Genomic DNA, 17,105 nt, shown 5'->3' on the forward strand with positions numbered 1-17,105 from the left:
CGTTTATGGAAGACAAAACAGATTTCATTCTAATACGAAAAGAGCAGAATTAGATGTTCTCACTTCCCAAATAGTAGCATGGGTGGGAAATGAAATACAGATGTTCACGTAGATCAATGAAACACAATAGAGACCCCAGAAACAAATCCACACATATACGACAAAGAAGGCAAGAATACGTGTACAATGAAGTAGGGAGAGTCTCTTCAATGAATGTTGTTAGGATACCCGGACAGACATGCAAAAGAATGAAGTTGGATCACTTCCTCACACAATATATAAGAATTAACTCTACATGGATTAAAGACTCAAAAGCAAAATAAAATGAAATAAACTAAAATGCAGATGTTCAAAGATTTTCACAAGCAGAATCAAGAAATCAAAACCTTAAAAGTAAACTGAGTACGAGTGTTTTCCTCTGATCAAGAACAAAATTACCACACGGCATCCCAGCTGTCTTTTGCTGGTCAAATGCAAGGGCAGCCACCATCAAGCCCGCCCCCCGCCCCATCCAGAGTCCCGGGGGAGGGAGCCCATCGCAGGCTGGCAGCGCGTGGTGGGATTCTGCCCCTTCACCTCTCTCAACACAGCCAGAGGTCCCCAGCCCAGCAAAGCTCACCCAGAACGTTGCCGTACTCATTCCTGAGGGACATAGAGCCCAGAAAATAGAAAAGAAAGTGTTGGGGAACTTCTTTTATCTTTAAAAGAACTAACAAAAGAACCTATTTAGTGGGGAGAGAATTGAGAATGCTGGGAATATCACTTTCCTGACCCCCTTTCCCATTTAATAATCAGCTGCCAAAAGCTGTGTCCCGCACACAGCTGAGTCTTGCACTTTAAGAGTTGCCATTCTTTTGATCTTGGAAGACGGATTGTCGAACCTAGGAGAGGGCCAGGCAGCTGTCCAGAAAAAAGAGCAGCGAGATGGCAATGCTTTCAGAAGGGTCTGGGGAGATAGAAAAGGAACTAGGGTTATCGTGAGCAGGGGAATTTAGCAAGGGCCTGGTAACAGCAGCCCATGAACTGGTGGACAGGACTACAGGAGGGATTAACACTCTTCCCAGGATCACCTGTCACAAAGGCATCCACCCGTGTGTTCCTGTGTCCGACTGACCGGACCAGACGAAGGGCATTCCCTCAATCCAGGCAAACTTGGAGACTGACATCATACCACGCCGCCCTGTTGGTATCAAAAGGAGTTTTACAATACCCCTTATTGACGGATCTTATTTAAAAAGTAACAACTAATAATTTCCATGTTGAGAAAAACTCGAGATTCTAGAATGGTCCACCATGACCATTTGGCCACGTCACCTGTGGCACCTGGGAAAATCCCAGACTCCTCACTCCAGTGGCGAGCCACCGGAAGCCTGGTCCATGGGGCTGCCCTGCTCCCACAGATGGGACTGACTGTAGGCTCCAGCTCCCCACCCTGGCAGCCCCATCTGGCCTGGCCAAATTTCAGTTCCACAGGGAGCTCATCCTCCAAGGGGACCACTGAGAAACACCTGCTCGGACATTGTCTACGGAGCCGTCAAGCACAGACTGACCCACGTTTCCAAATTCTCCACTTGTTCACAGTGCATTTATCACCGGAGACTGGAAAAGAACATTAGCGATGGCTCCAAAGAGGAGAGACCTAACTGTCTCCACAATGGAGTACCCATTGGTCCCCAATATAAGATAACATCAGCAACTTTTTCTCCACATAATGGCATTGATGCCCATCAATCCCTATGGGAGAGAGGCTGAGGTCTTACACTATTCTCCAGCACTGTCCGACATCCCTACACAGCCCCTGGCGGACTGCTCGCCAAATACCAGTTCAAGGCCCTTACAGCTTGGAAAGGTAAAGACACATTTCCTGGACTCCCTTGCAGCAGCATTTATGTGCTTGTTTGTTTGATTGTTTGTTTGTTTGCAGCAGTTTATGTGTGACTTAGTTCCCATCAAGCAGGCACACATAAGTGAGTCTTAGAGACAGAAATGAGGACCCAGAAACAAGCAAACAAATGGTCAAATTTGGAGAGACTGAAAACTAACAGCAAGAAAGGAGATGGGAATGTCTGGTTCTGTGAGTGAGGGCAGCGATGGTGGAGTTTCCTGTGTGTGATTCTCAGCATCCCGTGTGCTGAGCAGTGAGTGATTCCAGCAGCCACATGGGTTGTGGTTAGACATTTCTCTGGGACTTGCTGCCTTTTCCTGGAAATGCAGTATTCAGGGCTCCTCCTCTGGCCCTCCTGGAGATTCTGTGAGCTGTGTAATACCCCTGAGTAGACCCTTTTCTACTTAACTAGCTAGAGCAGATTTTGCTGTAAAACATCCCCAACAGGTACAGGGTGTTCTTAATAATCTTAATACTCTCAATCTCTTTTAAGAAATGAAGATCTCATGTGCCCAACACAATAAATCATTTCATCAGTTTATCCCAGCGAGATTCTGGCAGCAATTAAGCAGGTTCTGGTTACAGTCTTTCAGTCAATCAATGACCTTCCCCGAGAGTAATCCTGTCCCTGTCCCCAAGAGAGCTGCATTCCAATGGCGCGTCTCTCAGTTCTTATGTCTACGTAAGAGCGTCAAGACTCTTCCTCCAGGCATAGGATATAGATGTGGAAGACAAAAGTCTCCTCAAATTCAGTGGGGTTCCAACACAAGGGGGTCGTTAGGTAAGAGTTTCCACCTTGACATCTAGTGTATTGAAACTGTGGACTAATGCTAAAGTTAGAGTCCGTACAATACTGCTAGCAATAGCAAGGCACACTTCTGTTCCTTGAGAGGCAATGCCGTCCCACTGGTGAATTTTTAAGGCCATTTGTAGTCTGATGAATTATAAGGCCATTTTTAATCAAAGCACATTAGATAGGTTGTAGTTTCCTAGTTTGATGGCAATTCTAGGTATTAAGCACCCTCTCTTGCCAAGCAAGTCTTTTAATCTTTTAAGCTGGTTATTAGTAACCAAGTCACAACAATATCTCCAGTCCTTCCTCCAGTTGATGCTGGGTGGTCCCCACCTTACCCACACCTTTATGATCCATTCTAAAATTTAAAGCAGATGTTTGCACACTGAAAATCGTGTGGTTTGCATAGTAATCCACTACCATTTCTCTGAACAAAAGAGGCCAAGCAAAAGGAGTTCTCTCAAACAAACGAACAAACAAACAAACAAACAAACAAAAGAGAAGACAAACAAGACAGAGACTGATCATGTGTCGGATGAGAAGGATAATGGAGGGGAAAGAGAATTTCTTGCTATGAGCTCAGTGGCTGTGCTATGAAATAATTAAACTTATCTTTCAACAGAGCACTGGGTTTCCTCAAGCACAATAAATACCCTACGCTATTTTCTGGGGAAGGTCTGGCAGCTATCCGAGGTCCCTTTCCTGCAATCCCCAAGTACGAAAAAAGGGCAGAAAATGGCATCAGAAGAGAATAAACCCTAGAAGCGATTCTGCTGCTACCCAACAGGATGAACTTGGATGATTCACTGATTTTCCCTGTCCTCCTCTGTTCTGTGAAGGTAACATCCGATGACAGGCCACGTCACCAGAAGCGCCGCTATTTAATGATTCTAGACATTGAGGTTTATGTAATACGGACACAGTTCCATAGTTTATAATACCCAGAGGCAGCACGGTGGCCTTAAAAAAGGCAGCAGGTCCTTGGTGTCAGTCTGATTTTGAATTCGAGTCCTGGTTCCACCACTTACAAGCTGTGAAACCTTGGGCAAGGTGCTTAACCTCTCTGAGCCTATGCTTGCTCATATAGAGAGTGGGAAAACCAAAATGTACTGAAGAGAGTTGCTTCAAAGCTTAAATGAGGAGGGCCTATCACAGTGCCCCAGTCAATGTTCGTGAGGTCCCTACCTCCCTCTACGCTTTCCATGTGCTGAGTTAAAATAGGAAAAAGCACTGACGACTTCTTCTTTCCCAAAAACAGGAAGAAAATAATTCCTAACTGTAAAACTTTGAGAAAAGTTTAGTTACATGACCTCTTCTACCAGTCTTTGGTGGATTTAGTGTGTGAAACCTTTTTCCCTTTAGTATGATTTATTATGCAAATATTTATTCAGACCTACTATGTGCTGCTCCTTGTTCTAGGCAACAGGGATACAGTAGAGAACAAACTAGGCCAGACCCCTGTCCTTCTGACAGTTTTCATTCTGCTGGATGCCTTCCTGAGCAGCTTTAGAAATAACGTTATAGAAAACGTCTCCTTCCTTTGGGGAGTCATCTTGAGTATCAGTACTGGGCTTTCCGAGGCTTACCTTCTGCTGGTCGAAAGAAAATGGAACCCGTGCAGGTGAGCTTATACCCCCGTGTGATTTATGTGAGGACTCAAGAGGCACAGAAGAAAATACAAGGTTAGAGTCAGCTAAATCTCGGCTCTGTCACCCACCAGAGACGCAGCCCTGGGCAAATTAACCAGTGTGCCTTGGCTTCCTTCAAAAATGTATATCCACTTGCAGAGGAATATACAGGACGTCATGCAGTCATATGTGTCAAACACCTAGATCAAGACATGCGAGTGCAAACAGAACAATACTAATGATAATATAGATTTTGTTTTATTATTATATGCTTTTCCACTGATCGGAAAAAAAATTATCTTAACATTAGAGACTCGCAAAGGGAAAGTTAAAATATCCATTCACAATTTTTCAGAAAAATGGTACAGAAATACCCACAACCTGCATGTGCCACTAATTCCATCTCACGGAAACCAGGAAGCTCATGTCAAGGAAAGGGCGTGTGAGTCTCGCTAAGAAAATGTATCGAACCCATCTCCCTGGCTCAGCCCCCATGGGAAGAGTTTGCTTTGTTCAGAGAGCATGGTGTCCAAACCACGCACTCAGTGTTTTCAAAGGTATGTTATGCACAAAGCGAAGGCTGCATCTGAATGATCAATGAACTTCATAACTGGTTGTGAAATACAGAATTCACTCCAGGGAATGCCATTATCAATGAATTCTATACTCTGATTTTCAGTATATAAACAATTACAGAACATCTATCTACCCACCTGAAATATCTTCACCGCCCTCCTTAGGGTGGCAGCCTGCACCAAACTGCCAACCTTCATTCCACATGGGAAAATGTAGAAAAGGGACCCATCCCCCAGGGCAGTTGAAAAGGAGCCCTCCCTGAATGTACTTACCAAATATCCTGAGGGGTCTTCGTTAGTCACGTCCCAGCTGCACCCCATTTATTCCAGGCTTTGCAGCATTTCCCAGAGCCTCCCCCGCCATCCCGCACATAATCACTCGCCCGTTTTTCCTCCCAACCCATTAAGTGGCTGCGTCCCTCACCCATAGGAGAGAACCAGACAGCATGTGTGTGTGTGTGTGTGTGTGTGTGTGCACGCACACATGTGTGGGGAGGGTCTCTGTGGATGTCACACTATGGTAGTAACTCTCAATTTTGGCTGATACTGAAATCTTCCAAAGAACATTTCCATTTTCAAAGCTCCTGATGATGACTTGGTTGGCCTGGGTTACACCTGGGCACTGGTGTGTTTATAGGTTCCCACAGAAAACCCCACGGAAGACCCCTTGGTGCCAACAAGGCTGCAGACTGCTGCAGAGATATCTCGAATCCCTTTTCTTTTTCATTTTACATTTATGCTGAACATTTTGGTTAAAAATAAATCAATTTGAAAAACGGTATCTCTGAGTTCTTCCAGTTTGGAAAAGTCTCACTGAATAGATATGGCCACTAATTTTCGTTAGATCTGTATAGTTGTCTCCGGACAGGTGACATTTTGTAAAGTTGGTACATACACACGGCGTACCCACCCAGCTGCATGTCATACCTTCTGAATGCACACTACACCCAGCCAATGTTCTCAGGACCTGGGGAGGGTGGCGGTCTCTGTCCCAGCAGGTCACCTGTAGTCCCACCTACACCTGGCAGTCCCGAAGGTGCAGGTGACCGTTTCCATGGACAACCCCAGCAGAGAATGAAGTGCTAGGCTGTGAAACGTGGTCTTCCCGACCACCAGTAGCACAAGCAACCCTCTCTGGTTTCTGGGAATACTTTCTTTTTCCTATTGTCACTACTAGGAGCTTCGTGTTCATTTATCTGAGTTTTTCCTTATAATTAACCTGGCCAGAATGAAATTTCAGACCCATTTTAGAGCTCAAATCTGAGCAAAGATCAAGGGGATTTTTTTAATGTAGAGATCACTGAGGCCCACCGGATTCATTTGGTAGGGCCGCCATATACCCCAGGGTGGTTGCCTGAAACAATAGATATTTATTTCCTCACAGTTCTGGAACCTAGAAGTCTAAGGCCAAGGTGTGGAGAGGGCTGCCTTCTTCTGAGGCCTCTCTCCTTGGCTTGTGGATGGCCTCTTCTCCCTGCGCCTTCACACGGTCTGACCTCTATGCTGTCTGTGTCCTAATCTCCTCCTCTTACACACTGATCAGATTGCATTAGGGACACCCACGTGACTTCATTTCACTTTTATTTCTGTAAAGACCCGGTCTCCACATACAGTCACGTTCTGAGGCACTGGTGGTTGGGACTTCAATAGTTACATTTGAGGGGCAAACACAACAAACCCCATAATACCCATGAGTTAAAAGAGTTTCTCTTTGCCTAGCTGGGAGTCTCTTTGTAGGAAACTATGGCCATGGCCTTCGTTTCGGTTTACTTTCAGGATGAGATGGCAGGGTCTGACTTTCTGGGAATGAACAGAAAGACAGCTCTGCACAATTTAAAAATTCTATTATGAATGCAGCTGGTGAGCTCATCAAACTAAGGAAGCAAATAAAGGCTTTGAGAGAAGTATAAGAAACACAGAACTTACCAAGGTATGCACTGAACGAGGAAAATGTAAAATAATGTAACTGATGTCATTGGGAACTATGTTAGATAATCTAGGAAAGGCTCATTTTAAATCTTCTGCCTCATAATTTTTATAACTTTGTTCACACTTGTCAGAATGTAGTCCCGACTCAGGGATTGGAGGACACAGTCACCCTGTAACCACTGCCTTCACTGGCCCGTTTCGCTGAACTGTTTATTTGTGTTAGGAGACGATTCCAGCGCCCCCAACCTGTGCAGAGGGCTCCAGGGGCCTCCTGAAAAGCTAACTATATGGAGCCTTTTCAGTTTCTTTCTTAAGGGAGTTCACCTAAGAGTTTCTTCTGGAACCCTTGCATTTCCACCCCTGAGGGTCCTGCCTGAGTCCCTGCCTCCATCCCTGTGACAACTGCAGTCGCAGAGCGGGACCCTACCTTGAGGCTTGGGCTTGGTCACTTTGCCACAGGGCTTGGAGATGGTGACCGTCTTCTGGCAGTCCGCGTTGTGCAGGGCTCGCTTCAGACTCCCGGTTCTGGTCTTCAGGGCCGTGTTCAGGTCGCACTCTCCCCAAGCCTGGAACTGGTATTTGCACTCCGCTGCGGGCAGGGGAGGGCCAAACAGAAATCTCTGGGAGATCCTTTTATAGTGCCGTGAAAATAAACACACCCTTGCAACTCTCTGCAGTTGAGGTCATTGTAGATTCACATGTGGTTGTAAGAAATGAGAACGATCACGTGGACCCTCAAGTGTGGTCTCCTCCGTGGCGATAGCCCCACAGCAAACCAGGAAACCGACAGGGATACATTCCACAGAACCTATTCAGGTTTCACCAGTTTTACGTGCACTCACGTGGGTGTGGGGGGGAGAGGGATTTAGTTCTGAGCAACTCTGTCACAAGCGTAGATGCAAGGGAACACCACCACCATTTGCATACAAAACCGTTCCAACACAAGGGTCCCTCGGGCTATCCTTGTATACCCAGAGCCCACCTAACTTCCGCCCCAGCAACCACTAGTCTGTGCTCCACCGCTATACTTTTTTCATCTTAACTTTTGCCATCCACCTATGCAAAAGGAATCAAACACCGTGCAACCTTTTGAGATTGGCTTTTGCACTCAGCATAATTTCTCAGAGGTCCACACAAGCCGTGTGCTCCTTTTCCTTGCTGAGCAGTATTCCTCCGTGGTACGCAGGGTGGGGCTAAAGCGGGTTTACACGTGTCAGCATGGAAAATAATGCGGTCACTGATCAATAACAGTCTATGGATAAACTGTGTTTCACGTACTCACATCTATAAACCTGCTTCTGCCCCACCCCGTGTATGTGCCACAGTCTGTTTGACTGGGTGGTTTCCAGCTTTTAACTGTTACAAATGAAGCTGCCATATGCATTCCTGTACAGATATTGCTGGGAATACAGGCTATCATTTCTCCAGGACCCATGTTCAAGAGTGAAACTGCTGCATCGCAGGGTAAATACATGTTTAGTTTTATAAAAAACTGCCACATTCTTTTCCAACATGACTGTACCATTTTACATTCCCTTCAGCAATATATGAGTGATCTAATTTTTCCACATCCTCTCTACTATTTGGTGTTTTTATTTTTTAATTTTGGCCACCCTGATAGGTGTACACTATACAGGGATAGCTAATTAGTTTTCATTTTCACCTCCCCACTCGGGAAAGAGGTTGAACATGTTCTCGGGTGTTTGCCACCTGTGTATCCTCTTTGGTATAATGCTTATTTATGTCTTTTGCCCACTTTATAATTAGATTGTTACTTTGGAGAGTTCTTTCTATATTCTAGATACAAGTCCTTTAAGATACACTTTTTAAATTTTTTTATAAGTGGGTCTTTATGGTAACCATATACAATTTTAGACCGAATGTACCTAAATTTCATCCTGCTTTTATAGAACTTACTTCCATTCATAAAAAGTACCCCTAAGGTTGAAGAAAATGAGAAAATTATAGTACAGGGATTCATTGTCCTTCTTCGCTCGCCTACCACCCAGAGGACATTTCAGTAGCACAGTGAGGCTATTTGGGGCATCATGTCCTACCATGGCTGAGAAAGACACAAATTCAAGAGTATAAAAAACCAGGTAATTTAGGTATGCAAGAGTAGGTTTTAAGTTAGAAGTTGAAAAATTCCTTCTCAAATTGGTAGGTGAGGCCAGTGAGGCTCGACCTAGTCAGTGCGAGGAAAATCTAGGAAAACTAGCTGCACTCGGCGCTTCTGGATTTGGTCATTTATGAACCAGCCTTGGAGGGTGGAGAGGGACCAAAAGCGAGAGAGGGCCTGAGAGAGACCGGGACAGCAGGGAGAATAAAAAAGAAAAGGGGAAAGAAAGATGAAAGGAACTTAGAAGAAGAAAAGAAAGAGAAGGCAGATCAGTGACCACTGTTAGCAGCAGATCAAGAGTCTATTTTTTGTCCCTATTGGTAAGGCAGTAGCTCTCAGGAAGGCACTATTCTGACCCCACAGGGGACACTAGGCAGTACCTGGAGACATTTTAGTTGCCACGGTTTGCGGAGGCGGGCAGGGATACTGGAAACCAGTGGGCAGAAGCCAGAGATGGTACCAAATATCTGACCACACACAGAACAGCCCGCCCCCAACACCCACAACAAAAACTGTCTTGTCCAAAACGTTAGCAGTGCTGAAGCTGACAGACCCTGGGGGTAGGCAAAATGTCGTGTTACATTGTGTCTGATTAGACAAGCTTGCTGAAAATAAATGGCAGTCCACCTCCAAAAGGTCATTTGGTGGGAGAACAAAAGAATTGACGTGGGAGTCGATCAAACCCATGGGACCGCAGGGCGGGGCTCACCTCCGAACTGCTTTTTCCAGTTGCAGGGGATCTTACATCGCTGGGTCTTCATGGTCTGTTTGCACTCGGCGCCGGTGCGGGTGCCCTCCCGGGTGCCCAGCCCGCAGTCCCCGCTGGTGGGCACGCACACGCTCCACTGCCACTCGCCACAGTCCGACTTCTTCGCTTTCTTTTCTGGAAGGAAGGACCCATCATCGACATGGCAGAAAGCTCCTTAACGCCTAGGCATAACTGTGTTCACTCCTAATTACAGGGTCTGTGCTTTTGACCCAGAGGTCTTCAGTGTCTAGTAAATCAAAGGAACCTGGGAGGCGTTAGTGGAATGAGAAGAGAGAAGAAAAACTGAGGAAGGAGCCAGAATTAATATTCATTTGACTCTTACTATGTGCCAGGGGCTGTGCTAAGGGATTTACTGACATCTCAGAAACACACATGGCCATGAAAGAGAAGATGGTCAAAACCCGTTAAACCTAAAAAGATGGGAAAGCATTCCATTAGAAAGGACAGTTGTCACATTAGCTTTTTCAGTGCGAGCCAGTGTTCCTTCCCCATCTTGTAGACAGAACAGCATAACGTCACTGTGGTGGAAACAGAGTCCCAGCTCCACAGACGAACTTGTGACTGCGAGTGACACACAATAGGTGCTTTCTCCTCTCTGAGCTTTGCTTCCCTTTTCTATTAATATGGGATAAAACAAACATCCCTGAAGGACTCTTTTTGAAGAGAGAGGCAACAGAGTAAAATACCTGATTCCTGGTCAATCATACACAGTGGCTGCTAATATAATCATTGTGTTAATGATCACCATTTGTATTTCAGGATTTAGAGTCAGGGGGAAATAAGAGGAGATATTACTTAGGTTCCCTAAAACACAAAATAAGGGAGGGAGGAGAGGAGGGAGGGAGGAGAGGAAGGAGGGAGGGAGGGAAGGAGGGAGGGGGGGATGGAAAAGGGATGAGGGGAGAGATAGAAGGAGGGAGGAAGGAAGAGATGAAGGACGACAACCTAGTTGAATTAGAAGGACATGAATGAACGGAGCGTCTTGCCTCCATAACCCTCCTGCTTACCTGGTTTCTCTTTCTTCCCTGCTTCGGCGGTGCCCACAGCTGCCAAAATGAAAATGAATGCCAAGAAGGCAACTGCAAATTTCCGACGCTGCTGCAGGTACTGTTGGGGCTGCATTCTAGGAGTAAACAGAAACAGAAGAAGGCGGTGTCAACCTAAGTCAGAGAGGAAGGCTCGGGCACTCCGTGATGAAGGGCTCCATGTTCCATTTCTGGAATGTTCAATTTGAGATGATTGATATCAGTTATGGGCACTTCTCTCTTTTCTCTCCAACAGCCACTGAAGTTACTGCGCTTTTGCCATCAGTCACGTCGTCACTGACAAAATCGAACAGTTGTCCACGCGCGACTTCACACACAACCATTTGCTAAGCATGGGTCAAGAATGGCAGAAGCCAAGGGATTTCAGTGGCATGCGTTTGAGCAGGCTCCTGCGGTGAGTCTTACTGAGAGTGACACTTGGTAATGTCAGTAACCACGGTCCTCTTCATCACTCTTGACAATTCCTAGGAAATGTCACGGTGTTGCTGTCTAGTGGGTAATTTGAATGGACACAAGGAATGGATTATCCGAGCACACAGATGTGTTGCTGGTATCTTTAGATGCATCGGTGTTGACCAGTACCTCTGACTTTTTATCATTTCCCGTGATCATAATTATCTTATCAGCACTGTTCATTGTTCACTGGTTCCCCAAAGAGTGAAGCACAAAACAGAAGGAGGGATAGTACCCCTTAATATATGTATCAAACTCACATGTGCTAAAAATCCTCTAAATTGCAGGAAAATAAAGCACTCACACTTACTCATAATTTGAATTCTTCTGTCTGATATGAATCAAAATCCCAGAATGACATTAGAAAAACTCCTTTAGAATTTAAAGTCACCGGTGACAGCTGAGTGTCAATATGGTCATCCTGTCAAAGCAAATTGAGAAGTCCCTGTCCAAACCCCAGGACAACCCGTTTCCCAATGACTGCACTATGCCAAGGGCTGCGGCAGCTCACCGGGCACTTACTTATCTCCATCTGGTGCGTTCCTGGTGTTTTATACTAAACTGACAGGAATGACTTATGGTCATTAGCTCTGAGGTTTTCTTTCCAGAAGCGGTAACAGAGTAGTTTAGATGATTTTACATTCTCTTTGAGTGAACAGTAAAACCTTGTGTGTGTGTGTGTGTGTGTGATTGAGATAATTCTGTTTTACAATTTGTTTTTCTCATTCAAAAATATCTGTGAAATACTATCCTTGTCAGTGAAACTGTCTCCTTCTCTGTGACATTGGAAATGCTATCCTTTACTAATGTTTTTTTTTTAAATTGATGATTTTAGATTCCATTGTATGGATGAAGCACATTGCATTTACCAATCCCTTTCAACGAATAACATGCCCTAATTAGCTACTTACCATCTCCATTACTTTCTGAAATCTAATATTGGGTTCTCTGTCCTTCCTCCCAATGCTAAAATGTTTGTAACTCTACCTCACTGACGGCACAGGGAAAAGTTCCTATTGATTCTCTCACTTTTCCTACAGCTTCCACTGGGCATGAGTGATAGGGGAAGCCAGTCTAGACTTACTGGCTTGCAACTGTTCTCAGCACTGAGCCCCTTGTGCATTAATACTACTACAGTTTTTTTTATCACATGTTCAAATATCATTTACAATTATTAGATGTAACGTGAGCCAAAGATGGGGTCTTCTGTTGCTTTCTTTAAGGCTGCCTCATACCCTACTCTCAGTGACTAACCACTCTGGAGACAGAAACGTTTCACTTAAATTTTCTCAAAGGGTAAGTTAACTTTTAAATTCAGAACATTTAAATGTTAACGTTCTTCTTGCCAAGGTAGAATTTGCCCCCATGTTGAACATTTACCTATGAATACTGGAAGTATTTAGATTATGACTGAGAGCATTGTGGGAATTTAGAGATTCCCACTGGAAAAAAAAAACACAGTCCTTGAGAGATCTTCCTGACAAACAATGGGTGACCCTTGTAGATCTGGTGACACATACGGCAGGAAGAGAGGTCAAGTGCACCTTGGAGCCCGCTGAAGGAGCTGCCAGGTGGCAGAACGCTTCCTTCCGTAAACAACACGCACACGCAAGCACACGCATGGTTACTAACAGAAACGTGCTATCGCTGGCTAATTTTAACCTCGGCATTTCTAGTTCTACATTGCCAAGTTTTTATTTTAAAATTATTTTCAAAAATCTTTCTCATAATAAGCTAAATTCACTTAATTTCAAGGGGGAAAAAATTCCTACCTAAGCCAACATTTCCTAACCATAAAATTATTTTTGAGTCACAGAGTGGTCTATTAAAGAATTATCATAACTGCAGTGTGAGATCAGAGGAAGGGGGGAAGGAAGGGAGGGAGGGAGAGAGGGAAGAAGAGATACAAGCTGTGATGAGCGTTGCAGAATTAGTAGAATGGAAATTCACTCTATCTGCTTTTGATACTAATTTGTAACAATTCGGAAATTAAGAAGTGGGTAAATGGTGAATTTTGGCTTTAGAAGTTCCAAGAAAAAAATGCACACCAGTCCACGTGCACAGGGGTCACCTGTGTAAAACGAGCACAGCGACAGGTCTGAGGTGGAGAGTATCTTTCCTCTTCTCAACCTCGTCTCCCTGCACCTTCCTTATGTTTTGTCGCCATTCTGTTTAAGCCTACATTTTGATAGCTTAGATTTTTCTGGGTAGAGAAAATGAATAAAGGTTATTTGAAAGAAGAGAGTAAGGGGTTTAGAAGAGGGATCCAAAAAATTCAAATGTATCCAAACAATACCCAATTAACATGCTCGTGCCTTGCTGCCGTAGTAAATACTTGAGTAATTAGTACGTGTGTGGAGAGTGGGTCCCCTTGCTGGCAGCATTTGCCTGGTTGATTATCTGTCCTTAGCATCAAGCAAAGGCAAAATCTCTCCCTGCATTCAACATCTATGCACCTGGTTTTACATGGCTACCCCTGACTGCTCTGCTGCAGGGCAGAGGCGAGGCACTGAGCTTAAAAATGTGGTCAGGATTATGACTTATTTTTCATACTGAGGGAAATGAAGCAGCAGAAGAAAAATGCTTGCTAAATTGGCTCAGTTCGTTTGAATCATTTACTTATGTTCAGTCCCTCTTCCTGCCATCTCTTGTTGTATTTGCCCTGGAAGACTTAATTTCCTAGGATTTAATGGTTAAGTTGAAGACTATCATGGATGAAGGCTGCTGTCTGGAAATTACTGTCAATGACTAGTAAGTCTGAAGCTCAAAGACAAAAGGAAATAAAGTTAAAGAAGCCAATTCAGAGAACAAGTGTTAATTTGTCAAATCCCGCTGTGTTCTCTGAAGAAATAGCTGATTCGAAGGAAGAGTTCCCCTTTTCTTTAGCATTTTAACAGGATCCAGGAGTTTTAAAGATGTCTGGTGTGAACAGAAGACAAGGATGCTGGAATCTAGCCCATAGTGATCTGTTTGGAAGGACTAACATGGGATTACAGAGGCGAAAGCTTTGGCTCAAACTTCAGCTCCACCATCTAATTTTTGGAATGTTCTTGGGCAAATCACCATCACTCAAACCTCTGTTTTGACATCTGCAAAGTGGGAATGATTATAGCAACTGCTTGACGAGCCTGCCATGAAAATGTAAGAAACGCAGAGCTAACCAGAACATTAAGAGGTATATTATTAGTTGCTGAATAAATTAAATTCATCCTCAAACTCCTATTACTGTAAGGAAGTACTTTTAAAGTAAGAAATAAGAAGCATTGCATTTTGAGCTTTCTAATATTATCCAAAAGCAAAAGACAAAAATGATAAAAAGAGGCAGAGTGAGAAAGGCTGAAAGAGCAAATGAGCGAGATAGAGAGAGATGATTTTATTGTCAGCTAAAGACTAGCCAGCCTTTCCAGGGCACAAATGCATTCTGGCCTTTGACCTCCCAGAAGGCTAGAATAAACCCAAGGTCCTTCAACCCCCATATTTCTTTGGAGTTCACTGAAGTCAAGAGGTTCTATGCTGAGAATTAGCAAACATGTCTATGCAATTGAACTGGTATGAAATGACCAAGAAAAATCTTTGCAACTCTATTCTATGGGCCTGTGTAGAACCATTCCACCTCCCTCTCTCTATTCCAATATCCAGGGTGGTGCCCCAGCATATAGTTGCTGCTCAGTAAAATTTAGGTAATGAAAAAAAAAAACACCAAAACATGGCATCGACCAGAGGAATTAACATTCCTGCCTAAATGATGTCTGGGTCCTTTGTCTCTGTGAATGTGAAATGCACTGATAAAACTGAGCTGAAAACGACACCCAGAATCCCAAGCGGTCATACACACTGGGGGTCAGTGAACAATGTGCAAACCTTTTTAGATGTCTTGTGACCTGCTTGCCTGGGTTCCTGTGAAATAGTCATTGTGAATCTTTTTACTGTAAAATAAAACACAAGACACAGGAAACCAGAAAGACAATTCAATAGCCCAGTGAATTATTGTAAGATAAATTATTTTTCCAGTCACATCTGAAGACTTTATCTGTTTCCCGTCCCAATTATGGCTCTGTCCCTCTACAGGTAACTCATATAGGAATTACTTCTTTGCATTTCTTGAGGGTCTCATTCAAGTGCCCTTCCCTAGACATGTCCAACTTAAAAACTAACGTCTTTCAGATTGCTTTTATTATACACATGTCCTCCACCCCTTTCTTTTTCTTGCCTCTTCATTTTTCCAAAACCCAGGCCATTTCGTCAGCAGTATCCCACGTTCTAGATTTTTGACGGTCGCAAATTCATGGTGAATTCAACTCCTCTGTTCAGCGGCACACTGGCAGCTGGATACAGAGGTTTATTCAGACTCAGGTGCTTTCCTTTTGGCAAGACTTAAGTGGCATTAAGTGGCTGTTTCACCAGAGCTACATGATATTCGGTTGTTGCCCTTTTGTGATGTTAACCAATATCACTGAATATATTCAGTGATCACTGATGGGATATTATGGACTGAATGTTTGTGAGTTGCCCCCCCATTCATATGTTGAAACCCTCCCCCTCTCCATGTGATAGTAATATGGTATTAGGAGGAAGAGCCTTTGTGAGATAATCAGGATCAAATAAAAAGTGATGAGGGTGGAGCTTTCATGGATGGATCCATGCCCTTGTAAAAGTCCCCAAAGAACTTGCTCTCTCTCTGGGCTCTCTGCCACTCGGACACAAGGAGAAGTCGGCAGCCTGCAACCCAGAACAGGGTTCTCACTGGATCCCAAGGGTCCTGGCCCCCTAATCTTGGACTTCTAGCCTCTAGAAGCATGAGGAATAAGTTTCTGTTGTTTATAAACCACCCAATCTCCAGGGCTTTTGTTATAGCAACCTTAGCTGATTAAGACCTTTTAATCCTATTCTTTCCTCTTCATTTATTACTTGAGATAATTTCATAAAGATGTATTTCCCCTCACCTAATATTTTGTTATCCTGCTTACCGCTCAGAAAGAAATTGAGGATCCATTTTTAATTCTTCTATTTATCTGATTTTTCAAGATCATAAATTTGTTTACTGTTATTAGAATTTGGCCATTTTGGGGCATATTACTATGAATTTGTGGATTTACTCATATCTGATGGATTCTAAGCCTCACTATTTTAATCATTATTGAAGCTCTAATTGTCCCATCTTTGACCAGTATCAGCTTCATTAAATTAGTTCCTGAATTCCTCCCACCGGACCCTTGTAATCGTTCATAATGTCCTTGCTCTCTGGTTTGTGAAGATAACATGTTCCAGAGCTTTCTGCACACTTCCTGCCCCAGACCTGACACCAATCATTCTTTCACAACGCCGTGCTTGTTTTCACGGTAGATACTATTTCCAGCCCCAAATCTGGGCCCTGAAGAGGCTCAGCATTGCTGAGATGGCCTTCACTTGCGGGCCTTGTCCTTTTCTGAAAGGACACGGGGTATGACAAAGTTAAGTACCAGAAAATTCATCATTTGATTTATCCCACATTATATAAACATACGTCTCAGAATAACAGTGTGACTACTGACACTCGTGCCTATGAACCCTAAAAGCAGTTAGAATGATCTTTACTGCGCTATCTCCTCTACCTCCCAGTTTTACAATTGCTCCGTACCTATGCCATCAAACATTTCAGCCGTTGCATGCTCCACCATCTCCTTTCTAATTCTCGTTCACTTCCGTGAAAAAAAAGCAGCTGTGTGCTCCGTGTTGACCACCAGCCGTATGCTGACGTCTCTCTACACGTTTTGTTGGTCTGGAAGGATTCTCTAGTCGAACTTTGAGGAAAGCTTTTGGAAACACAGTCCTTGAGTTCTTGCACGTTAACAGATTGTCTAGCCAGCACCTGTGTCCACGAGGGCCAGTTTTGCTGATTGTGACATCTTTGTCTCACAGCTTCTTTGTT

The 17,105-nt window shown here is 44.0% G+C and overlaps 1 protein-coding gene across 1 annotated transcript in view; it reads right to left on the reverse strand.

The window, feature by feature from the left end:
• PTN (pleiotrophin) overlaps positions 1-17,105 on the reverse strand; it is a 98,539-nt gene that overhangs the window by 14,500 nt on the left and 66,934 nt on the right. The window contains exons 2-4 of the mRNA XM_028525467.2: positions 10,706-10,821; positions 9,639-9,812; positions 7,238-7,399 (exon numbers count right to left, since the gene is read on the reverse strand). Coding sequence (XP_028381268.1) covers positions 7,238-7,399; positions 9,639-9,812; positions 10,706-10,820 — 451 coding nt within the window. The 5' untranslated portion in view covers position 10,821. The remainder of the gene's footprint in view (positions 1-7,237; positions 7,400-9,638; positions 9,813-10,705; positions 10,822-17,105) is intronic.

The sequence above is a fragment of the Phyllostomus discolor genome, chromosome 10 (assembly GCF_004126475.2).
Source record: "Phyllostomus discolor isolate MPI-MPIP mPhyDis1 chromosome 10, mPhyDis1.pri.v3, whole genome shotgun sequence".
Taxonomy (NCBI): Eukaryota; Metazoa; Chordata; class Mammalia; order Chiroptera; family Phyllostomidae; genus Phyllostomus; species Phyllostomus discolor.